The sequence below is a fragment of the Leptodactylus fuscus genome, chromosome 1 (genome assembly GCF_031893055.1).
Source record: "Leptodactylus fuscus isolate aLepFus1 chromosome 1, aLepFus1.hap2, whole genome shotgun sequence".
Taxonomy (NCBI): Eukaryota; Metazoa; Chordata; class Amphibia; order Anura; family Leptodactylidae; genus Leptodactylus; species Leptodactylus fuscus.
Genome location: NC_134265.1, coordinates 324,393,186 through 324,420,471, shown reverse-complemented (window position 1 = coordinate 324,420,471; position 27,286 = coordinate 324,393,186). Strand labels below are relative to the sequence as shown.

The 27,286-nt window shown below is 43.2% G+C and overlaps 1 protein-coding gene across 1 annotated transcript; it reads right to left on the bottom strand.

Annotated features, from left to right (window-relative positions):
- Window positions 1–503: 503 nt before the first annotated feature.
- OTOP1 (otopetrin 1) lies at window positions 504–26,209 on the bottom strand. The gene is made up of 6 exons (XM_075260746.1): window positions 25,867–26,209; window positions 16,374–16,510; window positions 6,370–6,428; window positions 5,588–5,718; window positions 2,561–3,489; window positions 504–674 (listed from the first exon to the last, which is right to left on the bottom strand). The coding sequence occupies exons 1-6, from the start codon at window positions 26,207–26,209 to the stop codon at window positions 504–506; spliced, it is 1,770 nt and encodes a 589-aa protein (XP_075116847.1).
- Window positions 26,210–27,286: the final 1,077 nt, after the last annotated feature.

Below are 27,286 nucleotides of genomic sequence, written 5' to 3'. Positions count from 1 at the left end.
CTTGAGGGGGTGCAGAGTGTGTAGTTACACCCAGGCCTAGAAGACTTAGAGGGTCCATTAGGTTTCTCTTCCAATTTGCGGATCAGTACTATAAACAACACATTATAGTTGGGCGGCCTGGTACAGATTTTGCATTGAGGCCTAGAATTTTCATGTTACGCCTCTGAGGTCAGACCCCCATGGAGCATGACGTGATAATATATCCTATCCTACATACTGTATGTGCCCTTTAGAAAAAGTTGAACTCCACTTTATATGTGCATTATACTTTTTACTTGGAAATACTTCTTCCTACCTTTTATGTATTCATATAACTACTGCATAAACATATTGTGCAAAATATGAGATTGTCCCTTGGCTTATGTTTCCAAGAAAGTCAGAGTTGACCTCACGCACATTCCAAAAACATCAAAGTGACCGGGATAAATACTCTCCAACACGATAGTGTAACACCATGGAAATTCTGTGTTCACTCAGGCCACGAGTCGCTTCCTTCCACACGTCTATGTCTTACAGTAAACTTCAAATAACGAAGAAGCTGAGTGCATACGGTAGAAGATGGAGAAAGGCATCGCGAGATTGACAACTGTGATCCAGGGCTCAAAACCAAACACAACTTCTTCTAGACCATTGTCATACTGAGGACGGCAACCAAATGCTGGTGGGATCCAAAGCTGTGATATAATATATAGAAAAACATTTCAGGTTACAAAAGTAAGAACATACTGCATCATGGTATATATTTAATCTGACATCTTGCCACAATTCATAGCACCATCAGGGAGCCTATGGCATCTGCACTACTTATGACGTCTCACAGTTGGTGACGTCATTTTTACAAGAGAAGAGTTTTTCCCATAAAGATAATCATATATTCCCACTAAGGTTGACAGAGAAAATTTTTATAACTCTGCAAAATTTTGAATTAAAATTTGTAAAAATGTAAAAATCTTTAACTTTGTCTACAGATTTAAGTATGGCTATATTCATGGAAAAATCCATAAATTCGTCTGGCAAGAACTAAATGAAGTAGCAGAATCTGTCCAGCTATCTAGATATAGCAACTAGATGTCATCCATTAAATCCATAGACGCTGGATCTGGGAACTCAACAACTAAATCAGAATAAAAAAACACTCTACACAATTGTCACCATTGTCAATAGATGCTCATCCCATTGTGTCACCAAGGATTTAACACTTGCTAACTGGTATCCTAACTCTTGGAGAAATGTGTGACATCCCAATTAGAGATGAGTGAGTACTGTACGGATCAGCCGATCCGAACAGCACACACTCATTGAAATGAATGGACGTAGCCGGCACGCAGGGGGTTAAGCGGCCGGCCGGCGTCAAAGCTGAAGTACCAGGTGCTTCCATTCAATTCAATGCGTGCGTGCGGTTCGGATCGGCTGATCCAAACAGTACTCGCTCATCTCTAATCCCAATGCCTAGATCCAAAGAGATCTCCAAGGCCTTCAGAAAAATGGTAGATCCTTCAGTGCCTGGGAAAAACTATCTGGATCAGGAGGAATGAGTATCAACTACAGTAGCAGTCATTGCCTAGAGGTGTGGAGCTGTAGATCACCAAACAAGATCACCAAACTATTGGAGACTACTCATCTACTCATTCTACTGTCCAGAAGATCATCTACAAGTGGAGCAGATGTCCAACAACTTGAAACTTGCTCGTATCAGGTCATCCCAGCAAGTTCAGTTTGAGAGAAGAACCCAAGAAGTCAGGACTGTAGAATTTCCAGTAGCTCTCATTCAAGGGCATGAATATCTGACTTGTGTGCCAGAAGGAAACTTGTACTGGGATACAAGGATATAGGACAAGACTAAAGTTTTTCCATGAACAGCTACATATGTAAATGCCACTAGAATTTCTAGAAGAATTGTGACCTAGACAGATGAGCTAGAACTGAAAAACTGGTGCAGTGTCTACAAAAACCAAAGGAAATAATCTGACCCAGTTTCCTAAAATGTCGCAATTTTTTTTTTTCTTTCAGAAGTAGCTTGCTGCCTAACTGTTACCCATGACTGTTTCTGTCCTGGGGTCCTGTCAGTAGCCTTCTGCCTGGCTCTTGCCTTGAAGTATGGCCTTCTAAGCTCTATGAGAAGGCTATATGTGCAGATGCAGAAAAATGCAAGATGATTGGGGCTTGTGCCTGAAAAGGGATGAGGCGAGGGGCATGACGCGGTGGTGGCAACAATCCCATCACATGTATGATCATTTAGAACAATTTGCTGCCATGAACGATGCCTGAAATCTATGCCAGCTATGAGCTGATGTTGACTTCAGTGCAGGCGCATGGCCCTGCCAGAGGACGCACCTGATTTATGGTGAGGCCTGCGCTTTCTCATAAATGAGGCACATACTCCAGCAATGTCTTCTCTATATCTTCTCTAGACCTCCTGTAGTACTATAGAGATAGCCTTCTTTTTAAATCTTCTACTTTCCCCCTAATGCCAATAAGATGACTTTGCCCACCATGCCCCAGTATACACAGTAAAGCTGAAAACTAAGTTGCAGAAAACAGGAAAAGGGAAAGTACTTACAGAAATGTTGCAAAGAAAGAGGAATGCTGCGATGTTTTTGAGTATTCTCCTTTTCTTGTTGAGTTTTGCTGACCTGGTGGCTTGCATAGCTATGATGGATGGAGCAAGTCTGATAGAGTTATTGTTTTCTTGATTCTTCTTGTCCTCTGCAGAGGCTTCTCCAAGAGACAGTTGTGAATTGGACATGTAAGGAAATTCCTTGTTGCAAATAGTAACAGATTCATTGAAAACCTCGTAGGAAGGGGTAAGAGACAAAGTACTTCTACTAGACATAGAAAATATCTTTTCGATAGTCTGGCCATCCATAGGCTCCTCTTCTTTCCGGTGTATACACTCGATTATAAACAGATTCTGTATGTATTTTTCAATAATAACAAGGATAGAATAAGGTAAGTTGTACCATGCGTAGTCAGGATGGGTCTCAGCGCAGATGATGGCCAAGATAGAACCCCAAGAGATGAGCCAAGAACCACAAGCAGAACCAACAAGAAGATCTGAGTCCAACTTCTTGGCCGGGCTCTCACTATCATCCAATGACTTATTTTCCAATCTGTATATGATAAGACCAATGATTCCTGCTGTGCACATAAGTGTCAAAACAGTAATGGCAAATACGTAGAACATAGTGAGGGCCAGCTCACTTTTGCTCTTTGAACGTCCAATCTGGATGAGATATACGACCAAGACAGCAATGGTGGTTGTGAGAACGATCAAGCCCATAATTGTGCCGGCTGTGATACCATGGAACTTGAAGTGGATCTTCTGCAGCTGGTGATGCTTCACGGTACGCCCAATGTTCTTCCATAAAACATAAAGCATTGTGGAGGCCAATATGTGATACTCAATAGTGAATGGATACAGATAGTAAATACCTTGTGAAAATATGGAACATACATTGGATGTGCAGTTACACTCGGGTGTATGGTCATCTATAGAGAAAAAAATGAGTAGACTTAAGATATGGAATCAGTTTTTGGGTACTGCCATAGTGAACAGATAAAATCTGTGGTACCTGGTATAGAGTAATGATACAATAACACAAATAGGATTACCCACTGATAGGTCTGGCATAGATTATAGTAAAGTGGACAGACCAATTGTGGCCCTGAACCTACCTAATACTAATCTCTAAAATTTACTTTTTTTTTTTTTTTTTCTTTTTTTTTTACTATGCAGATATTTTTCTGCTGTATGTGAATGGGATTAGAATCCTATCCACTTCGCAGGTACTGTAAAACGTTGCATTTTCTGCAAAAGCATGACGTTTATGCTACTTAGGGCCGCGGCCTAACAGTAGGTTCACCCAACTTGGAGAGATGGAAGATTTAGGATATGTGTCCACAGCGTAATTTTTAGTGTTTTTTATAAAAATGGTAATATAATACACTGCTCAAAAAAAATAAAGGGAAGACTCAAATAACACGGTGTTAGGCTGTGACCACAACCCCCATCTGTGGACGGCAGGCCCTCATACCATAATCATGGAGTCAGTTTCTAACTGTTTGTGCAAACACATGCACATTTGTGGCCTGCTGGAGGTCATTTTGCAGGGCTCTGGCAGTGCTCCTCCTGTTCCTCCTTGCACAAAGGCGGAGGTAGTGGTCCTGCTTCTGGGTTGTTGCCCTCCTACGGCCCCCTCCACGTCTCCTGGTGTACTAGCCTGTTTCCTGGTAGCTCCTCCAGCGTGTCACGTTGCACCACAGACTGTCCAGGAGTTGGCAGATGTTTTAGTCCAGGTCTGGGAGGAGATCCCTCAGGTGACCATCCACAACCTCATCAGGACCATGCCCAGGCGTTGTAGGGAGGTCATACAGGCATTTGGAGGCCACACACACTACTCAGCCTCATATTGACATGTTTTAAGGACATTAAATTAAAAGTTGGTCAGCCTGTAGTGTGTTTTTCCACTTTAATTTTTTTGGGGGGGTCTCCAAATCCAGTCCTCCATTGGTTAATAAATTTGATTTCCATTGACGATTTTTGTGTGATTTTGTTGTCATCACATTCAACTTTGTACAGAACAAAGTATTCAATGAGAATATTTCATTCATTCAGATCTAGGATGTGTTATTGGAGTGTTCCCTTTATTTTTTTGAACAGTGTAAAATATAAAATTTTTGTCCAAATTCACTGTGAACATGCCCTGGAAATATGGGAAAAAAACCTATAGACTGGGAACTGGGCTACCCATGTATAGCAATGAAGTGTGTAGGCAATCTGGTTTAGGAAGAGGGATGAGTAGCCATCTAAGGTAGCTGCCATTACCTAGAGTTGTAGATATGGTAGCATTCATCCAAGATAAAAATTCAATTACTTACCATAGCCCTGTATCTAAATACCCCAACTAAGTCGCTTTAGATTCGCCAGTGTAACACTTCACCCAAAGTTCTGGCCCCAACTATAGTGCTATATTACAGCTTATGTAAGCATTTACAGACGTACACCTCTGGTTGATACCTCCAATGGATCTAAACCATTGTAAAACCATTTTTGGAGAATATGCAACAGTGAAAAGGGAGACTTAAGGGGTTATCCAGTTTGGATATGGGAGAAATAACAGGATACATCAATACAAAACCCTTTCCTAATGCATATGCAGTTTAAATTCGGCAATATTTATCTGATTTATTTTCAGGTCATGTGATCTCAGCTGTGACGTTTTATTTGCAAGCTCACTAGGAGCTCACTCCATAGGAGCAGTTCAGCCAGCAAACAAATTGTCACAGTCGCATGTGACCTCAGATGTGGGAGTGATTTATTAATTGTGATTTTATTGCAAGAAAGAGGGGAGGGGTACAGAGAAAGTAAGAGCGGGCAGATGAATCGTGGGAACTGCAGTTTAAAATGGGAGCAGTAAGTAAAATAAAGCAAAGGGTGCACAAGTGAGCAGTGAGTATTTAGCGCTGCTTTGGATATATTTACAGATAATTCTGATAACTACTGTTAAGCTATTTATACTTTACACTTTTTAATATTTGAGATTCTATAATGATAATTTTTCAGTTTTTATAGCAAGAATTTTCTTACCCATTGTTATGTTGGAAAAACCGAGAGTAATGAGCCTTTCCTTATGTTCATTCAGCTGATGCTTGGACTCTGTTAAAACGCCATTAGCCCATAGCAGGAGGTTTGTAAAGACGGCGTGGATCAAACCAAACCTAGAACACATATTAAAGGCAAATGTACAGTCATCTGTCATGTACCTAGTAAAGAGATCCCAGAAGAAGTGAGAGCCAAGGGATGTGGGTCCATTCACAAAACACAAATTGATGGTTTTCATCAAATATTTAGTTCTTTGTATAGTCTATATACACACAGTACATATAGTCTATATTCTCTGTATAGTCTATATACATACAGTACATATAGTCTATATTCTCAGTATAATCTATTCTCTCTATAGCCATTAACATAGCACATATTAAAAAAAATAACTAAACTGTATTTGACCCTGAAGGTTCAAAATAACCCAAACCTATAATACTTTTGGAATTAAAAAAAAAAAAAAAATCTAGCTAAAACAACACATTGACCATTATATACCTATTAGTTGGCTTAATTTGGGCAAGAATTTTGGGCGTGACCTACAGCACACACAGAGACCCCGCCCTCAGTGTTACCGCCCACTTGGTAGTAGATTCCAACTGAATCAACACTACAAGGGCTTATATCTTTGGAATGGCTCAACAGATTTGGATAAATGAAACACCAAAACGCTCAGGTGACATAAGCTTTCAAATCATGTATGTCATTGGGTTTGGTGACAAGTCCTCTTGAACTGTGTTTTAAAATAAATCTTAAAATATTACCTTTCTAGGGTTTTAAATGACTGGATGACATCCTTGGAATGGAACCATAAAAAGTAGACCTAGAAAAAAGCAAAATGTGCTTTATTGGTAATGATAGATAGATAGATAGATAGATAGATAGATAGATAGACAGACAAACAGACAGCAAGAAAACATGAGGAAAGTAATGCAATATAGTGGTATAGTCATCAGATTTAAAGTGGATCTTTCATGTCCTCGTAGTATTATATACACGGTCAGAAAGCTGACAGTGCGCTGAATTTGTTAGTTTTGACACTGATATCCTTCCACTGTCAGAAGGGCAAGCCTTATAGTCTAGCTTCATCACTGAGCTGAGAGGAACACCCCCTTCACAATACTCTTGGCTATATAATACCGCCAATCTGCGATAACATGAAAGGTCCTCTTTAAATGTAATTTGTCACCAGAACCCAGTATATTAACCCAGCCCTTCAGATAGGGTTAGATTTACCTGAATCAAATGGTATGCCCCCCTGAATCGGTGCCCCCCCCACCCCCATTTCCAAAATAACTCTTTTTAACAACATGAGCTCTTTGAAGCAATGATGAAGAGGACAGCAGCAATGCTCCAAAGAGAGATTCAGGTGATCTTAACCTATCTATTTACAGGGTTGGGCTGGGTTGATATGCTGGGTTCTGGTAACAGATTCTCTTTAAAGAGGACCTTTCACCACCTCCACCAATTCAAGTTCTCAGAATCTGTTAATAGGCACTGTTCCACTGATTCCAGCACAGTTGGAATTTTCTCTCTAGCCCCCACCATTCCCAAGCAACAAGCATAAGTAGTTTTGGTGAACAATGAGTTATTTAAGCTCTGTAATGTCAGGTGGGTGGTGTCAGGCAGAGGGTGTGATTCAGAGCTCCAATCAAAGGCAGCCAGTGTCAGAGCTCAGAATCACACCCCTTGTCTGCTCCTACCTGACACCGCCCGCCTGACAGTACAGAGATTAAATAGCATATCAGGTACTAAAACTAGTAACAGTGATTGCTCAGGAATGATGAGGGCTAGAGAAAAAAAATCCTACTGTTCCAGAATCAGTGGAGAAGTGACTATTAAATGGTGTAAAGAGCTGAAGTTGTTGGAAGTGGTGAAAGGTAGAGATGAGCGAATACCGTTCGATCGAGTAGGTATTCGATTGAATATTAGGGTATTCGACATATTCGATTCCAATCGAATACCACGCAGTAAACGCAGTAAAAAAAATTTATGCCCTCCCACCTTCCCTGGCGCTTTTTTTGCACCAATAACTGTGCAGGGGAGGTGGGACAGGAAGCAGGAAAACGTAGACATCCAAAAAAAAAGGAGAAAGTCATTGGCTGGCGAAATCAGGTGACCTTGGATCTATAAGATCGGCTGGGATAGATAGGGAGAGACATTGTGCTGAGGGTCAGAGAGAAATTTTAGCTTCTGCTAGGCAGGAAATATTCTGAAAACAGCAACACTGCTTGATGAGTCTATACACACCATCAGCTTATAGGCTCATCCTGCAGACATTTCATAAAAACCACTTTTTAGGGCTGAAATACCATACCACTGGTATACAGTATATACCTGGGCTGACACTGTAAACGCTGCTGGGGGAAGTCACAATTGAAAGAAAGGGGTGAAAGAATTACTACTGGGGGTGGTAGAGCTGAATTGGTACAGAGGGGCACACAAAAAAAGATTCTGCTTGTGGGCTGAAGCAACAGAATGGGGCATAAACTTGAAATGCAGGTGTACAAATCTAACTAGAACTCAAAAGAAAGCATAGACACGCAGGTTCTATCATGAAGTTACAAGTAGAAGAGTGGCTCAGCAAGTGACAGTTGGGGTTCATTGTGTACACTCTATGCCACCAAAAAGGCTAACTGGGTGGCGTACTTGCACCCCCTCACCAAACTCACCCAAACCTCAGCTGGGGCAAGCCTCCACTCACCTGAAGGGCGACAGGTCCAACTTCTACACCCAATACGTGTAACATGGAGAGGGATTGGAGAGGACAGGGCTGTGGTTGGCCAGGTACTCATGCAACATGCGCCTATACTTTTCCCTCCTGGTGACACTAGGCCCCTCAGTGGCGGTAGTTTGGACAGGGGGCATTAACGTGTCCCACACCTTGGAGAGTGTTCCCCTGGTTGTTGTGGACCGGATGGAAGTTGTTAGCCTCTTTGACAAAATCTCCTCTCTGCCGCCAGCGAGGGTTGACGGAAACATTTCCATCATATTCTGCACCAGGTGCTTGTGGCAATCATTTATGCAATTGTTCCTCTCCCCTACCAGAACGAAAGACGAGATGTTATTTTTATACCACGGGTCGAGGATTGAAAAAATCCAGTATTGGTTGCTCTCCATGATGTGAACAATGCCTTTGTCTCTGGAAAAGCAGCCCAACATGAAGTCAGCCATGTGTGACAGGGTGTTACCTGGCATGACTTCGCTGTCCCTACCACAAGGGTCACTCTCCATCTCCTCCACTTTCAACTCCCCTTCACACCATCCGTGCTGAAGCAATGGGATGTACTGAACTTTCCTGCTAGCCTTGTGTGGGACAGTGACATCAAATGCCACTTCATCCTCCTCCTCTTCCACCGACATCAAACAGTGAGAAGATGACAGGAATGTGCTCTGAATGTTTTCTGGCTAGCAGTGGCTACTTTAGACCTACAAAAATGGCCACACTTTCACCAGTATATCAGGCACAATGGGGTAGGTTTTTAAAAACCTTTGCACCAACAAGTTGAAAATGTGGGCCATGTGTGGACCGTGTTTGAGTCTGGCAAGCTCCAGAGCCTCTACCAGGTTCCGGCCATGATCACACATGACCATGCCTGGGCCCTGGTGCATCGACGAGAAAGACATTGCCGTTTCATCTAGGATGACATCCCTCACCTCGGGGGCAGTGTGTTTTCTGTCGGCCAAGCTGAGCTTCAGCACGACCTGCTGACGTCTCCACACGCCAGTACTGTAGCGTTTACAGCTCACAGGAGGAGGAGGAGGCTTTGTGAGCCCCCTGCCAGGAATCTTGGGCGGGGAGAGGAGATAGGCCGCCCCAGTTTGCAACCCGGTCACAGCCTCCACTACATTCACCCAGCCTGTCGTTACAGAGATGCAGCATCCCTGTCCGCATGCGCTTGTCCAGGCGTCGGTGATCAAGTGGACCTTAGAGCAATGCGCAGAACTCAGTGCCCGTCTTATGTTATGGGACACGTGCTGGTGCAGGGCGGGGACGGCACACCAAGAGAAGTAGTGACAGCTAGGGGCAGCATAGCGAGGTGCCACAGCTTTCATCAGGTCACGGAAGGGTCTGAGTCTCCACTAGCATAAACGCTAACATCTCCAGGGCCAGCAGTTTTGAGATGTGGACGTTTAAGGCTTGGGCATGTGGGTGGGTAGCACTGTACTTCTGCCTGTAATCAAACACCTAGGAGATTTGCTGGGAAGAGGTGCATGATGGTGCAGGCAAAAGGAGCAGAGGCAGGAAAAGGGGAGGATAAGAGTGAAGTCCTCAAAGTGTCAGAGGCAGATGTGGAGGTGTCCTGGCTGGGGGTCTAGACTGCAGTGCCAGCACTGGAAACAGCGGAAGAGTCAGTGTTGGCAACACCGGCCGAAGATTGTCCTGCGTTTACTCTCTCCCACTGAGCCCAGTGCTTGCCAAATGACGGCGCATGGCTGAGGTGGTCAGGTTGCTTTTCTCAGAGCCCTTACTCAGTTTTGAATTGCACAATGTGCAAATTGCACTCAGTTTGTCCTCCGCGCATACGTTGAAAAATCTACACACCATCGACATGGCCTCGATGGGTGACTCTTGGCCAAGTGGCTAGTACAGGGAACATCTTGGGCCTTGCTGGCTCTGGCCTGGCTTCTGTGAAGCAGCTTTCCTGTGCCTCTGGACATGCCTCTGCCTCTAGCCACCTTTTTGGTGCTGCGCTTGCCTCCAGATTTACACTGCTTTCAACGCTACACATCACGCCTGTCCAGGTTGGGTCAGTGGCCCTGTCGTCCACCACCTCCTCTTCCAATTGCTCACTCTCCTCTTACTGCAAACCGCACATAACTACAGCCTGAAATTCGTCTGTTAGCTCCTTAGATTCGTGAAGTGGATGAACAGAGTCGAAGAGTGGAAAAGGACCCAAAAACAGCTCCTGGGAGGGGGCAAGGGTGGGATGACGCTGCTGGGAAGATTGGGCATGTTGAGAGGAAGGAGGGGCAGACTCTTGCGTATGAACACGACTGGAGGTAGTGGCTGACTGGCTGGTGGAAAAGCTGCTTGAAGCATTATCCGCTAGCCCTTGTAACACCTGTTCCTGGTGCTCGGGCCTGGTCAGCGTTGTACCCTGCACCCTGCTTAACATTGCCATCAAGCCAGGGATTGTGGATGAGCAGAGTGCTGGCTACCCCTGACCAGTAGGTATTGCATCCGCAGTAGATTGATCGCGGCCTGGGCCCCCAGCTGGATTTCCTGGGCATCAGGACAAACAAATTATTCTGGTAGCTCCTGGGAGGGGGAAAGGGTGGGATGACTCTGCTGGGAAGATTGGGCATGTTGGGAGGAAGGAGGGGCAGACTCTTGGGTATGAACACGACTGGAGGTAGTGGCCGACTGGCTGGTGGAAAAGCAGCTGGAAGCATTATCCACTAGCCCTTGTAACACCTGTTCCTGATGCTCGGGCCTGGTCAGCGTTGTACCCTGCACCCTGCTTAACGCAGCTATCAAGTCAGGAATTGTGATGAGTGCATGCTAATGTTTCTTTAGGTTTAAATTAGTGTTTCTGTCCATATTATTGTAGAGGAAAGAAGGTTTCCAAGTATTTTTCCACTTTCCATAGAGGTTCTGTTCAGTTTGTAAAGTGTCTAGTTGATAGGCTGTGATAGTGGGGTAATACTGGGACTTGGGCGTGTTAGAGGCCCCCAGGCATGCTTCCCCTGCTGTCCCAGTTGCATTCCAGAAGTGTTGGCATCATTTCTTGTGGTGTCATTGTGGACTTGGTGATTCTCCTTAGCCGAATTGTGGTTTCCCCTGAAACAAGCATTTTTTCCCCATAGACTATAATGAGACTCGATATTCGGTCGAATAGTCGAATACTGAGGGGCTACTCGAAACGAATATTGAATATCGAATATTTCACTACTCGCTCATCTCTAGTGAAAAGTCCTCTTTCAGTGAATATCCAACAACAGAAAAGCTGCAAAATATTGTACAGTCCTGGGACTGTAACTGAGATCTTAAACCATTATATCTCTAGTACCCAAACCACTCTCTAATAATGTGATTAGTCTTTATGCCCCCGGTTATTGTGGGCAGAAGGACATGGCTTAATGGATGTCCAAATTATAATGGTAGCACAGTTTATATACAGATGGAGTGGGTGGCTTAGAAGCCATTCAGACCTGTGTCTCATACAGCTGATGAGATCACTATGGAGGAGATACCTACAGAATCTATCAGCAGGGCTGGGTTGATATGTTGATTCTGTAGACTGACTCCTTTTATTAAATTTCCCCCCATAAATATATGTAATTCTCTTTACTCTCCAGCCATCTTAATACACAGAAAGACCAACCCGATGAAATAGAAGGTGATATTTCTCATTCCTGGTATGTTATCCTTGGATACATTTACTCATATTATTCCATTCCCTCTAAGGATAAATCTTCAGCTTTTTGCTTTAAGGCCAGGGCTATACTGCAAATTTTTGTAGTGAAACTAATTGATTTTAACTATTTATTGACATTGGTAGCCCGCTGGATTGCATACAACTCAATGCATTCCTTTGGACTGCAGCTCAATAGTTAAAATCAATTAGTTTTCCTACACAGAGTAGTAGTGTGGTCTTGGCCTCATTCTAGTCACCAGCCATTGAATGTCTCTCCAATGACCTAATTCTTGAAAACTAATAGAAAAAAAAAACATATAGGTTTTATTGATGTCCATTTAGACAGGGAATCCTATGACCCTGTCTGAATGGAGCACTTTGCTGTTCCATTTAAAGTCTATGGGACTGTTGAAAAGTATTTGCCTTTGTAAGGCCATTGGGTCTGTATGGAGCAGCAATGCTCATGTGTGACCATCACCATATTCAAAGTGGCGACATGACTTCCCGTATCCTTTTGATGAGTGGGGATCCAGGTGGTGAGACCCTAAGCAACCAGACACTTTTTACCTATCCAATGGACACCTACTAATGTGTAGCCAGTTAAAGACCGGGGGCCAAATGTGGCTACGTGGGGCCTTAGCCTAAAGCTGGATTCACACCTATGTTGGCATCTTTGTAGGAGACTCCAAGGCAGAATTCACTTAAAACTGGCAGAGAGAAAAGTACTGGAAGGTGGGACTTTTCTACCCACTGGTTTCAATATAAAACCGGCCCCATTAACGTCTATGGTTTCCATGGGTAACTACTTTTTAAGAGGAAAAAGTCTCCGTCTTTTTGGTCCCCATGTGGACCCAAATGCTAGTGTGAACCTTGCATAAAGGGGTTGTGTCATTTTGATAACCAGGGATTCTGTACTTGTACGTCAGAGTCCTTCATTCAGCATAGTGTGGCCATAAAGACCATCGCTAGCTTAAAAAAATCAAGCACATTATATAGATAGTTGGTGGATTTGGGAATTATGTAATACTTTTGTTTTCCTGTAGTGGCGCAGCAGGGGTATCCAACACTTATGGCTGCCTGATGTATAAGACTTACCATGTCCAACAAAAACAATTACCTATAGGTAATCTCATAACTACAGAGATATTGTTAAATCAGTGATGTTCCTTTTACTTTAATCTGGGGAGATTATGGGTTCCACAATTTTAAGCCTTAAAGGGTTATTCCCATCACGCTTGTTCACCAGCCTGCAGGCTCTGTGCTCTCTTCACTTCCTGGTTTTCTCGGCACATTGGTGGGCGGGGTTTCACTTGCTCTGCTATCTGCTATGTCTGCAGTCAGTAATGAGGGATTGGTTGTAAATGCATTACCAAAGTGTGAGGCTGATGTAGAGGCTGATGTAGCAGAGCTGGATTTGAGTCAGCTTGCATTACATACAGAGGTACCGGACTCCCTATATCAGCCTATATCAGCCAAATTCAATTAAACCGACTAATAAGTGGAAGAGCAGGAGATAAGAGCTCAGAAATCCTGGAGCACTCACCTCCCCCCTCCCCTATCTGAGGAGCTCCGTTGCTTGTCTGTGGCAGAGACATACACAGCTCAGAGCTGCTGCTGAGCACTCAGCCCCTCCCCGCCTGAGAGCAGGCAGTTACGTCACTTGGGGACTGAGCAGATAAGCCCATGGTCTGGGCCCCCGTGGTCATAGAAACGAATGTAAACAATGAAGTGAATAGATTAAGATAGCGGCCAAACAAAGCAGTTTTGATAAAGCAATGCATTTAGAAAAAGTCTTATATCCACATAAACTAGCAGTATAGAAAGGATCCTTGTTATGGGACAACCCCTTTAATATGCACCACCAAGGTACATCAATAATGGCCACTACTGGGGTTTGTTTAGACATAGCAGATCTGTTGCAGATTTTTTTTTCTGATCAAGTTTACAAAATTGAGTTTCAATAATTTCCGTAGACTACAGAGGCTACATTCACATACTGACTGCCATCATTTTCACCAGTTACCAACTAACGTAAGTCATGAAGACTAATGGATAATAATGAATAGCAAAAACATTAATGGTGTCTCTCGACTTAGGGGCATGATCTTTTTTACACTGTGGACGTGATATGTCCTTATGGTTTCCATAAAAGTGAGGTATAAAAACATGCAATGAAAAAACCTACACCAGAGGCGCATCCACTGCAACAGAGTCTTCAAGTACAAACAGTATTACATTTTATGTAGTGTCTTTGTTTCCCACTGAATTCTCCAGTAGGATTACACTAGGTTACGATACAATAACTGCAACAGGCCACAATTTTTTTTTCTCGGGGATTTCACTTAACGGTTAGGAAAAATTCTGAAAGCTCACAATGGTTCCTTAGGTTTCTGGCTGTTCAGAAATAGTGCTATTTAGTACTATAAATATTGCTATTTTTGCTCTCAAAAACATCATAAATCGAACAGGACCCTGACAGATTCCATTATAAGGCTCCATTCACATGACCGTGTGCTTTGTCATACCCCTCAAGAATTGAAAGAAGGACAGCATGATATGCGTACCATCGCAAATTTGTGTATAGTGTAAGCCGATGACTGGTCAGATCATGGAGGGGGTGTACATCTCACCCAGACTACTCAGGTGGGTGAGATGAGAAACTCCAGAAAGACTGGTTCTCAGCAGATAACTCAGTCTGCTGAGTGTTATTTCAAAGTTCTATTTATTGGGCTGGATTTTTAGGAATGGCAGGTAGGTTGGCAGTGGGACCTGTCATTCCACCCCTCTCCAGTCCATACTTTGTGGATGTTCTTGCAGCAACTCAGCTGCTGAGAGTTCTCCTCCTCAAGGGGGTTTAAGAAGTTGCTCTAGCAGCAACACTGTGGGGAAGAGCTTGGCTGGAGAGCCAACAGAGAGGTCATATTTGTGGAGCTGTGTCCTGAATGATTCTACTGGCTTTTGGATTGCTGTTATTCTAGGTGAGGTAACCTATTCTATGTTTAGTTAGAGCCTAGCCAGGCAGGGATTTGTTTTTTGTATTGTTTCATTTTGTTGCTGCACTAACTTTTTGAGTGAAAAGAAACTAAAGAAACTGGACTTGTGTGTCTATGCCACCCCACCTAGCAACCCCAGACCCTGACAATAGTAAGAACCACTTCCACTTTGGGTCCACCCATTGCCATCAATGTCTTTCATAGTATAATGCTCGACAATGGCCCTGACACGGTATGCCCCCACATTATAATGTTCCTTCTCCAGTTGCACCCCAGTTTAATTTCTCCTTCTAATTGCACCCACAATTTACAATCCGCTTCCAGTTGCCCTCACAGTATATAGTTCCCTTCTGGTTACCTCCACCCTATACAGTCCCCCTCCCAATCAGTGTCCCGCCCACAGTATACAGACCCTCTCTAGTTGCCTGTACAGTACACAGCCCACCTCCGGTTGCCCCACGTATACCGTTCTCCATAATATAGTGGATCAGTCAAAAAAACTAATATTCACCTTGCCTTGTTCTCCTGCTGTTCTCTCCTGTCTCTGCTCCAGGAGCCTTGAGGGAGCAGAAGATGCAATGTAAGTGATATCACTACATTACATCTACTGCTCCCAAGACACCAGGTGCAGAGACATGGCCTGAATGGCAAAGCAGGGAGCAGATACAGATCAGCTGAAGCCTGAACATATCTCCTGCTGACTTGGACAGTGGAACAGGACCCAGAAAACAGGACTGTCCCACTGAAGCCAGGGCAGTTGGGAGGCTTTGTCAGTGTGCTAGTTATGTTTTAACAGCTAAAGCTCTGGTCCTTTACTTTCTATGGCCACATATACATCCCTCTGTATTATTATGTGTCCCTGTAGGGGGCAATGAGTCCCAGGCAAAACTTAAAACAAGTCCTATTCTCAGCCATTGTGTGGCCCAGGCTCACTGCAGGAAAAGATTGGGCACATGGAGGGGCACACGTCACTCTGTCTATGAAATGATAGCTACACTATTTAGAGAAACATACTGGGAAACATTTTTGCATCATGTGTGGTCAAGTGTAAAATACTGGAGAATTATTATGCATTCATAATCCGTTCCCAAGATGTTACTTCTACTGAAAATTGAGGCAGCTCAAAGGTAAATCCTAAAAATTAAAACAAGAAATGACCCATTAAGAGTAACAGCTACATAGTAATAAGATGCTGGGTAAGAAGTCCTAATGATAGGACAATGTCATAAGAATTTACCCTACCCAACAATTAGGGATCATCTGATGAAACAAAAGACAATTCAGGGAGTAGAGAGGATACAAGAGACCATAGTACTTATCGGAAGATTAAAAGGATGTATAGAAATCTGGTGGAAAACTCAGGACTTTCATGTTCATTGTATAAAATTAAAAAGCTTTAGTGGAGTCGCCTACCTGTAGCAGAGTGTGGATGGTGTGAGTGACAGGGAAGATCCCCTCCGATATCGATAAACACTCCGAGTAGCCAATGTAATAGCCAATTTTGAAGGAATCCAAAATGAGAGTGATGACTGCAAAAAGGGTGATTCCGCCTTTAAGAAAAAGAGGAATTGTAGTTATTAATATTAAAGATTTTCAAAGCACAAGGATAAAACGGATGATCAATATTAGAGATGAGCGAACACTATTCGAAACAGCCGTTTGGAATAGCACGCTCCCATAGAAATGAATGGAAGCGTCCGGCACGCAGACTCTGCCGCCGGCCGGCTGCTTAACCCCCCACGTGCCCGCCTTTGTATTGGAACGTGATATTCAAAACGGCTGTTTCGAATAGTGTTCGCTCATCTCTAATCAATATGAATACGACCCATACAGATAAAGAAGGACGATGTCTCCTGCTATTTGGAGTCCTTTATGGCCAACCTTTATAGACTGTCTCGAATGTTTCTGTTATGTCCGCACCCGTTCAAACTTCTGCGCCATCCTCTTGCCGCACTGTACGCCGCAGGAGGCTTGTCCGGCTATGATTAATTGCTCTAGGTTCTCCTTGTATTGTCTGAACAATGTCCTATTCCTTCACCTCTGTAATTGATTTCTCCACCACACCCATCTCATTCACCTTGGTTTCCCTCTGCTCCTCTAATAGTTAATCTTAGCCTTACCTGTGTGATTGACAGCCTATCTGCCAATGATGCCTGGGGCAGGTTCTGGACTTTCTATAAACAGGTTATCAGCCCACACATTTGTTGGCTATTGTGACTCTTCCTTACTAAGCACTTCTCTTGCTATTGTATTGTATTTTCTGACTTCTGACCTTTGGATCCCCTTGTGACTACTCTTTTGGATTTTGATTTGGTACTGCTTTGTCTCTCTAGTTTGACCTTGGCCTGCTGACTCTGCTTCTGTGTTTTCTCTTGTCCTGTTCTATGTAAACACTTATCCAGATAAGGGACTGTTGCCCAGTTGCTCGCTACCACCTATGGTAGTTGAGGCAAGTAGGCTGGGTCAAGTTTAAAACTGCTTCTCTCTGTCATTCTCTTCCTTTCTGGGTTCAGCAGCAGCAACTGCGAAATTGATTGACTGGCAATTCCTTAACAGTCTTACCAAAAACTTTTGTCCTACCTTAATGCCACAATCATTAAGGCATTATCCTCCACACTGGACAGGTCATCCCTTTGCCCCTGATGGCCGTCCCAGTCTCAGAAACAGCTCGTTCAATTTATTCTCATAAGACTATGTACTAGCCAACATATGTGTGGGAAGAAATTATATTTATTTTTCACCTCCCCACACACATACAGTGATGTACATAAGTTTTAGGCGGCAGTTGAAAAATAAGAATGCTATCAAAAATAGAAATGCTAATAGTTTGTGTCAAATCACAATATGAAATGAATGAAGAGAAATCTATATTACATCAACATTTGGTGTGATCACCCTTTGGATGAGGATTCCTGGAAGTGATGACACGGCCCCCACAGATATAGCCCTGATCTCATCATCATCCAGTCTGTCTGGGATTACATGAAGAGACAGAAGGATTGGACAAGCCTACATGTACAGAAGATCTATACTTAGTTCTCCAAGATGGCGGGAACAACCTCCCTGCCGAGTTCCTTCAAAAACTGTCTGTAAGTGTGCCAAGAAGAACTGACACAAGCCATAGTGCAAAGTCACAACAAATATTGATGGGACTTAGATTTCTGTCTTCTTCATTAATTTTGTTGACACTTCTATTTCTTAAAGTATTCTTACTTTGCAGAATTGTGTCCACACCTACCTAAAATTTTGGTTCAGTACTTGTCATCCAGACCATTATGTTTTGGTGTTTACTTCCTTATAAGACGCATTGAATGCCTCTGGTTTGACTATTATCTAGTTTTGTCCTCTTCTAATTTTGATAGACAAAATCCTGCCAAATCACCATTGCAAATGAAAACAGTCCCTGCACATTAAAAAAAAAAAAAAGTCAATGATCCATCTGAGAGAATCTGTCCCTGAATGTTTCCGAGAATTCTGTCTTTCCCTTGGAACAACAATGGAAGATTTTGGTTACCTATATCCAGCACCATCCAATCCTGACCCTTTTTAAGATTCTCCAGAACATTAAACTTTAGTTGGACACTATTTGCACCCATAGTGCTGAGCGTGCTCATAAATACAAGCACTAGCAATGTGCAAAACGAACCTGACAAAACCAATGGTAACTAAATTGAGGGATACATGTTAAAGTGACATGAACATGACCATGCGCATGTCGCCAGGCCTTGATTAAACTCCTCAGACGGCATGTGGATGACATTTGCGTGACATTCGTGGCCCAATTCACTGAGGTTAGTGAGCACGAGTAGAATTTGGAGAAGAGTGCCACTATATTTTGCCTATTTTGCCTTTGGGCAGAGCCAAATTCCAAGCGGATTTTGAAAATTCCATGTCCTTTTCTGCCAAAGAAAAAGGTGTATTTTCTGCTTCCCATTCATTTCAATGGGAGTTCTCACGCAGAATCCGCAGGACAGTTATTTTTTCTGCCAGCAGTAAATAAAAACAGCTACTGCCTCCCATTGAAATGAATGGGAGACAGATCGGAGCCAGAATTTCGGGCGGAATTCTGTATCTTTTCTTTATAATATCTGTGTTGAAAGTGATAAGACAGAACTTATATAATGTTTAGTCTTGATTTATTTTTGGGCAAAAGATAGAAGAAATCCTATGGAAAATTTTTGGGAGTCCTGTTCCTAATTTCGCCTTTGGTGCTTCATTTTGGAGAAAAACCTCCAGGTGTGTGTAACCAAAATCATTCATTCTTATACTGTCCTGAAGAATGATGGGATACAAAGAGCTTCCAGAAGAATGCCTTTCTTGAAGAGAAAAATATAATAGGTTATGGACTCTAGATTTTAAGGACACGTTGATCCAGGGTTTTTATACTGACTGCCAGATTTGGAGTCGGGAAGGAATTTTTTCCCCTGAAATAGGGCAATTGGCATGAGCCTCATGGGGTTTTTTGCCTTCCCCTGGATCAACATTGTAGGGATTGTAGGGTTATAGGTTGGACTTGATGGACTAATGTCTTTATCCAACCTCATCTACTATGTAATGTCCTCCGTCTTCAGATTGTGGGGATAACGTCTATCCTTAGGGAGAAACCACCTTCTCAGGTGTGTGGAGACTTATACAGCCATAGCTGCTCCACTGCAAGGGAACATGGGAAAAATATGCAAATCTGTCTCCCAAGATGTCCGTAGCTGAGAAATTGATTTGGTTATAACCTCGCATCATGCAGTGAAGGCTTCTGGGAAGTCGGGCATGTTGTTCAGGGTGCTTGCTATAGAGGGCAGCATAACAGAGGCACTGTCTCCCTGTTTACATCTTGGGAGACAGATTTGCATATTTTTCCCATGTTCCCTTGCAGTAGAGCAACTATGGCTGTATAAGTCTCCACACACCTGAGAAGGTGGCCTCTCCCTAAGGATAGACGTTATCCCCACAATCTGGTCTTTCAGCCTCTCACTTAAACCAAATCAATTCTCTTAAGGCTGCGCTGATGAAGTCCAAAGAGACAGAAACGGTGCCGTCCGTAGCTGAGAAATTGATTTGATTATAACCTCGCATCATGCAGTGAAGGCTTCTGGGAAGTCGGCATGTTGTTCAGGGTGCTTGCTATAGAGGGCAGCATAACAGAGGCACTGTCTCCTTCTTCAGGTGATGACTGGTAAGGTTTCCTTTATGATACTTCTAAGAAAATCCACTCCGCCACTGCTGTTTCGATGATCCTGTTAATACTGACCTGCCAACTCCATATCTCTGGATTTCCCTGGCCCTCAAGGCAGCATAACCTCCTGTTGACATTGACCATGAATTCTTCTTATGAAAACTGTCTTATTACTCCCACCCAATAAAACAGTTTCACCATTTGGAGACCCAGTCCAGTGGATTCAGCCATTTCAGGCAATTTTAAGAAAAAATCCTGTTCAGGTGTTCAATGGTCTTTTGATCTCTGGATAATAGCAGAATGGTTTACAACAAGATTACATGTTATTCTTGGAGAACCTTTTAACTTATTGTAAAGAACATTTGTTGAATAGTGTACAAGACACTTTACAAAGCATCAGTTTTCAATGACTTAGCTGAAAATGTCAACTCTATCTAAGTATCTACAGTATAAGACTACCTTTATACAATCAGTTTCTGCGTTTGGAGTTTTCATGCAGTTTTGACCTTAAACCAGGAATGAACTGAAAAAAAACTCTTTAGATGCTTAACCCTTTAGATGCTGTAGGAAACCGTGTCTGCGGCATCTAAAGTGCTCAGGAGCCAGGAAGGCGTCCACTTTTAACAATCGTCGGTCTCCAGGAACCTCACATATTAGTATTGCAGTATATTGTATGAGCAATCAGATGCTTTAGGGTTCAAAGTCCCTAAGTGGTCTGAAAATAAAAGTAAAAAAATAAAAATAAAAAAGTTTTTAAAAGTATTTAAAAAAAAAACCCACTAAAAATATAAAAATTCAAATCCCCCCATCTTTCCCCAGATTACATATTAAAATAAATAAATAATTATAAACATAAACACTTTAGGTATCCCCGTGCTCAAAAATGGCCACTTTTAAACTATAAAAATATTTATACCCTACGGTAAATGCCGTAGCGAGGAAATAAAATTGAAATGGCCAAAAAAATGGCCATTAAGAGACCCCAGATTATAATCACTTGTACTTTGGCTGTTTGCCTTAGCTAAAAATTGGATAGATAGGTTGCTAGGAGCCCTGACAGTGTTCTACACTATGTTTTATAGACAGGTTTCTAGGAACCCTGACAGTTTTCTACACTATGTTTTATAGATAGGTTCCTAGGAGCCCTGACAATGTCTACACTATGATTTATAGATAGGTTCCTAGGAGGCCTGACAGTGTTCTACAATATGTTTTATAGACAGGTTTCTAGGAGCCCTGACAGTTTTCTACACTATGTTTTATAGATAGGTTCCTAGGAGTCCTGACAGTGTTCTACACTATGCTTTATAGATAGGTTCCTAGGAGTCCTGACAGTGTTCTACACTATGTTTTATAGATAGGTTCCTAGGAGTCCTGAGAATATTCTACACTATGTTTTATAGATAGGTTCCTAGGAGCCCTGACAGTGTTATATACTATGTTTTATAGATAGGTTCCTAGGAGCCCTAAGAGTATTCTACACTATGTTTAATAGATATGTTCCTAGGAGCCCTGACAATGTCTACACTATGATTTATAAATAGGTTCCTAGGAGACCTGAGAGTGTTCTACACTATGTTTTATAGACAGGTTTCTAGGAACCCTGACAGTTTTCTACACTATGTTTTATAGATAGGTTCCTAGGAGCCCTGACAGTGTTCTACACTATGTTTTATAGACAGGTTTCTAGGAACCCTGACAGTGTTCTACACTATGTTTTATAGACAGGTTTCTAGGAACCCTGACAGTTTTCTACACTATGTTTTATAGATAGGTTCCTAGGAGCCCTGACAGTGTTCTACACTATGTTTTATAGATAGGTTCCTAGGAGCCCTGACAATGTCTACACTATGATTTATAGATAGGTTCCTAGGAGACCTGAGAGTGTTCTACACTATGTTTTATAGACAGGTTTCTAGGAGCCCTGACAGTTTTCTACACTATGTTTTATAGATAGGTTCCTAGAATCCCTGACAGTGTTCTACACTATGTTTTATAGGTAGGTTCCTAGGAGCCCTGACAGTTTTCTACACTATGTTTTATAGACAGGTTCCTAGAAGCCCTGACAGTGTTCTACACTATGTTTTATAGATAGGTTCCTAGGTGCCCTGACAGTGTTCTACACTATGTTTTATAGATAAGTTCCTAGGAGCCCTGGCAGTGTTCTACACTATGTTTTAGAAACAGGTTTGTAGGAGCCCTGACAGTGTTCTACACTATGTTTTAAGCCAATATAAGATGTGGGTCATACCAAACTTGTTTGACCTGAAAAATCTTTGACAAGATTCACCCGAAACGAATCCTGAGAGGTTCACCCATCTTTAGTGCAAAGTGTTGGCCATTGGCCCTGCCAGATTTATAAGCATTATGCTAATTTTTCAGCTAGGAGCTGGCATACATTACAGTGCAGATACCTGAGGATTTACAATGAGGACTGCTCCCCATCATAATTCAACCGACTTCCCAAAGGCGCAGGGGATATCAAGACAAGCATAAAAAATACAGTTTTAATAATTCCCCTCAATAATCCCCCAGCATGAAAACTGTGCGCCATGAGCTTCACAGCTATGTTTTTCCATAACAGAGCCTTATACACAGTCGAGTCACATTAATGTGACCATCGCCTACTTTTGACGTCAACGTTAACTAACCAATGGAAGAAGGCACGTGTCATCATCCATCTGGGGGCACTCATCATTGTGGAAGGCACAATCGATCAACACAAGTATGCATCTCTGCTTGCGGACCATGTTCACCCCTACATGCAAATTGTTTTTCCTCAGGATGATGGCATCTACCAGCAGGACAATGTGACGTGTCATGAAGCTTGCCGTGTACGTGCGTGGTTCGAGGAGCACCAGGATGAGTTTACTGTACTCCCTTGGCCAGCAAATTCCTGGACTTGAACCCAATCGAGAATCTGTGGGACCACCTCGATTGGGTTGTTCGCGCCATGGATGCTCAACCGCGTAACCTAGCGCAGCTGGCCACGGCACTGAAATCGTAATGGCTCAACATCTCAGTGAACATCATCACAACATCCCCTCTCTTCCTGCACGTTTCGCAGCGGTCCGCTCTGCCAAAGGTGGTTATTCTGGATTTTGACAAGTGGTCACATTAATGTGACTGGACTGTGTCTCATCAAGCACAATGGCAAGTGTCAGATGGACTTCTGGACAGTTTAATACCACCACTGGAGCAGTGTAGATATGTTCTATGGAGTGACGAATGGCACTTTTCCATCTGTGGTCTGGTGGACGAGTCTGGATTTGGTGAATGCCAGGAAAATGCTACCTGTCTGACTGCATTGTGCCACTGAATAGAGATCAAACCTACCAAGACAATTGCATGGTTACAGCTTTGTGGGAAGTTTTGTTCCAGCATCATTGTGCCCCAGTAGCAAATGCGTAAGGCTCGCTGTCCAACAACCCATTCTGTAGCACCGCTATCGGTGTATTTAAATGTTCTTGTTTTTGTGTAATGGATAGAGAAAGAAGGGCGGAACTCACCAAACCTTTAAAATGTCCATCTAAAATCCCTCAAGCCATAGAAGACCAAGTCTCTGTTTTTTTTATGTGTTTTATTGAAAGCAAAACGAGAAATTGATTAAGGATTGTTTGATGGGCTGACAAGAACAAGCCGCTTCTTGACCACTGTCAAGACACAGAGGATAACTTCATCACACATCCCTGTCCCTGTATGGACCATATTTTTGGCCAATGAAAGGGCTAATAATATGCAGTTTTTTCCACCCATGACACCAAAACTACCACACAAACCCCATGCCAAGAGCATATTCTATACAACGTGCTGCAATGACAGTAACATACATATTGTTTCATTGTACAATACAGCTCGACTGAGCTCAAAAATGGCACACGTGTACAAGAATTTGCAGTACTATTTATGCCATCAGAACTCTGGGAACCTCAAGGGACCCCATTATAGGTCAGTCGGATGCTGTTATGGGCTCCATTTTGAATTGAACATAACCTAAAAATGCTCGTTGTAAATGGAATGAGGAAGTGGTACCTGCACTGTTACAATGCAAGTTTAATAAATGGAGTGTACTACAGTAACATATTTTGGGGCAACATCCCCAAAACCAAAAATGGACGGCAACAAGGCCACTATTTAAAATAACATGGTGGTCAGGCACTATAGAACATATTATCCACGTGCCATTTTCTTCTCTGTAAGATCCATGGACCTTTATATAATTAAAGGACTTGTCTGGTGTTAGAGCATCTCTTTCCCTGGATAACCTGTTCTGCCCTGCATTACAAGGACAACCCACAGGTTTGAATGGACAAGGTGTAATGCTCAGTTTACCCTGTGGTGGAGCTGCAAGGAAATTGAACACTTCATGCCAGAATACAGCTGATCGCTGTGGTCCAAGCAAGTGGACACTTTGGGCAGAATTCATCAAGGTTGGCATTACATATACCAGTCTTGATCCCCTGAGCACTGGAGAAATGTGCATTTCTACCATTCTGTACCTCTGCTAGAAGTTGGTATAGATTTCGGCTATAATTTATGCCAGTTTCTGGTGGGAATTATAGTGAATGTGTTGGACTGTGAGGGGCCACACCCTTTGCCACTTAGCGCTACTTAGTCATACATATGTGGTGAGGGTGAATTTTTGGGGAACTTTTTAAAGAGGACCTTTCACCATTTTGCACACAGGCAGTTCTATATACTGCCGGAAAGCTGACAGTGCGCTGAGTTCAGCGCACTGTCGGCTTTCCCGATCTGGGCCCGGTGTGAAGAGCTTACGGTCCGGTACCGTAGCTCTTCTATGGTCAGAAGGGCGTTTCTGACAGTTAGCCAGAGACGTCCTTCTTCACAGCACAGCCAATCACGCTGTACTGTGTGAGTGGGGAGGAACGCCCCCTCCATCTGCGATTGGCTGTGCTGTGAAGAAGGATGTCTCTGGCTAACTGTCAGAAACGCCCTTCTGACCATAGAAGAGCTACGGTACCGGACCGTAAGCTCTTCACACCGGGCCTAGATCGGGATCTCCTACCTTTAGATGTCTTCTCCGTGCTGCCGTTCGGTAGAAATCCCAGTCTTCTTCGGTATACAAATGAGTTCTCTCGCAGCACTGGAGGCGTCCCAAATGCTGCGAGAGAACTCTCCAGCGCTGCCTCCATCTTCGTCTGGAACAGCCTATCTCCGCATCTTCTTCGAGCGCTGAGGTCAAACGTCTAAGCATGCACAGTTGGCTCTGCCATTGAGCCTTGGGCAGAGCCATCTGCACATGCCTGTGGCCATTTTTTTGTGGATGCTTACGTGAACGTACTGCGCATGCGCATTGCATTCCTGTAGTTCAACAGAGTACAGAGCGTAAGCGGCCACAAAAAAATGGCCGCGGGCATGTGCAGTCAGGTCTGCCCAAGGCCCAATTGCAGAGCCGACTGCACACGTGTAGAAGTTTGAGCCCAAGGCCGAAAGAAGACGTGGAGAGAGGCCACTCCAGACGAAGTTGGAAGCGGCGCTGGAGAGTTCTCTCGTAGCATTGGGGCCGGCCCCCAGTGCTGTGAGAGAACTCATTTGCATACGGCGGCGTGGAGAAGACATCTAAAGGTAGGAGAAGAATAGCCTTTCTTAAGGCTATTCCTACATGTTAGGGACAAACAATAGCATTTTAATGATAGAATCCCTTTAACAACCAATAATATTATCCAGACAACTGCTCCCCCTAGAGTTCATGATATAAACACATTATACACTTACATCTCAGCCACCGTGCTCCAGCGTCAGTATCTTTCTCTATAATGCTTCTTCTTTGGGTGTAACTCCCGAAAATGTACCAAAGCATCCACACCAGCTGAATGAGCATCAACGTGATCAGATAGGACAGGAGGTCTCTGTCCGTAATCCCAACGGCATGAATGGCCCATGCGAACATCAGCAGCAGCCCAGCCAGGAAGATATTGAAGCCATACTGGCTGCTAAGAATTTCTGCATTTTTCTGAGGATAGTTGTGGATTAAATTCAAATGGAATTTCTTCTCTGGCGAATTTTGGGGTCGATCCTCCGGGGAAGGTAACGTATCTAATTTGTGTTCATCGGCCATATTTTCTTTTCTGGAATTCAGTAAGAAAGAATATTGATAAAAGGAACAATCATGTGACTGATGAGAAAACGCAAAAAAAACTATTTTTCTGTCATATGATGCAAAATTTAAAGGGATGATTGCTGACCAAAAACAGCACTCGCCAATCCATAGGTTACATTCATTCAATTCCATAAAGCTTAGCTGGAATACCAGACACTATTTATGAACAAATGTGGCACTCTGTTTTTTATTTAACATTGGCCAACCCCTGTAATCAAGGGTACAAGAGGGTGTAAGAGTGTTGACCCCGCTGCCCTATAAAAAGGCTCTAACAGGCTACTTTTGGGTAGTGTACCTCTTGGTGAAAGATTGTTGACTGCTAGACATATCTCTATGATGCACTCAAAATATTTGAGACTTTGAAAGTGGTCACATTATTGGACTGAGAACTGCAACATGGTCATTTTGACAAATTTCCCACCACCTAGGCTGCTCTGACCTAGCTGTTAGGAGGTACTGGGAACAGTGAGGGAATGCACACAGTGAACAGACTCTGGATGACCCAGACAGATCCCCCTAGATTGTTTGATCTGCCAATAAGCATAACCAGCACTGTCCACAGCTGGGATTCTGTTCCTTTTGGAATACAAATACTAGATTGGCTAAACCTCGCATCATAGCATTAAGACTTGTTGAAAAAGTTGTGCATGATGTTTAAGGGGGCTGCCCCTAGAGGGCAGCAAGCAGAGGCACTGTTTTCCTATTTACATCTTGGAAAACAGATTTGCATATTTTTGCCATAATCCCCCAGTGGAGCAAAAAAGGCTTATAAAACTCCATAAGGTGCACACTCCCTAAGGAGTGTAATTATCCCCTAATCCTACAGTTTCCTAGTCCACCATCCAGACAAAGGTGGCGTCTTCATCACACAACACTGTCTCTGCCCAGATCATTTCCAGGTTCTTAGCAGAAGGAAATTTTGTGTCACAGCACCCAGTACGTGTCCTACCATTGACAGCCACCCCTTCTGTTTGCTTGTGTGTACGTCATGTTGTTTACATTAAAAGTCAATGGGAACGGACACAGAAGGAGGGG

Bases quoted from the DNA above. Each gene is read 5' to 3' on its own strand.
- OTOP1 (XM_075260746.1), bottom strand. From the start codon at position 26,209: ATGGCCGATGAACACAAATTAGATACGTTACCTTCCCCGGAGGATCGA. The intron at 16,511-25,866 runs GTAAGTGTATAA...TTTTTCTTAAAG, and splicing joins TGGAGCACGGTGGCTGAGAT to GCGGAATCACCCTTTTTGCA. The intron at 675-2,560 runs GTAAGTACTTTC...ATTATATCACAG, and splicing joins TCTTTCTTTGCAACATTTCT to CTTTGGATCCCACCAGCATT.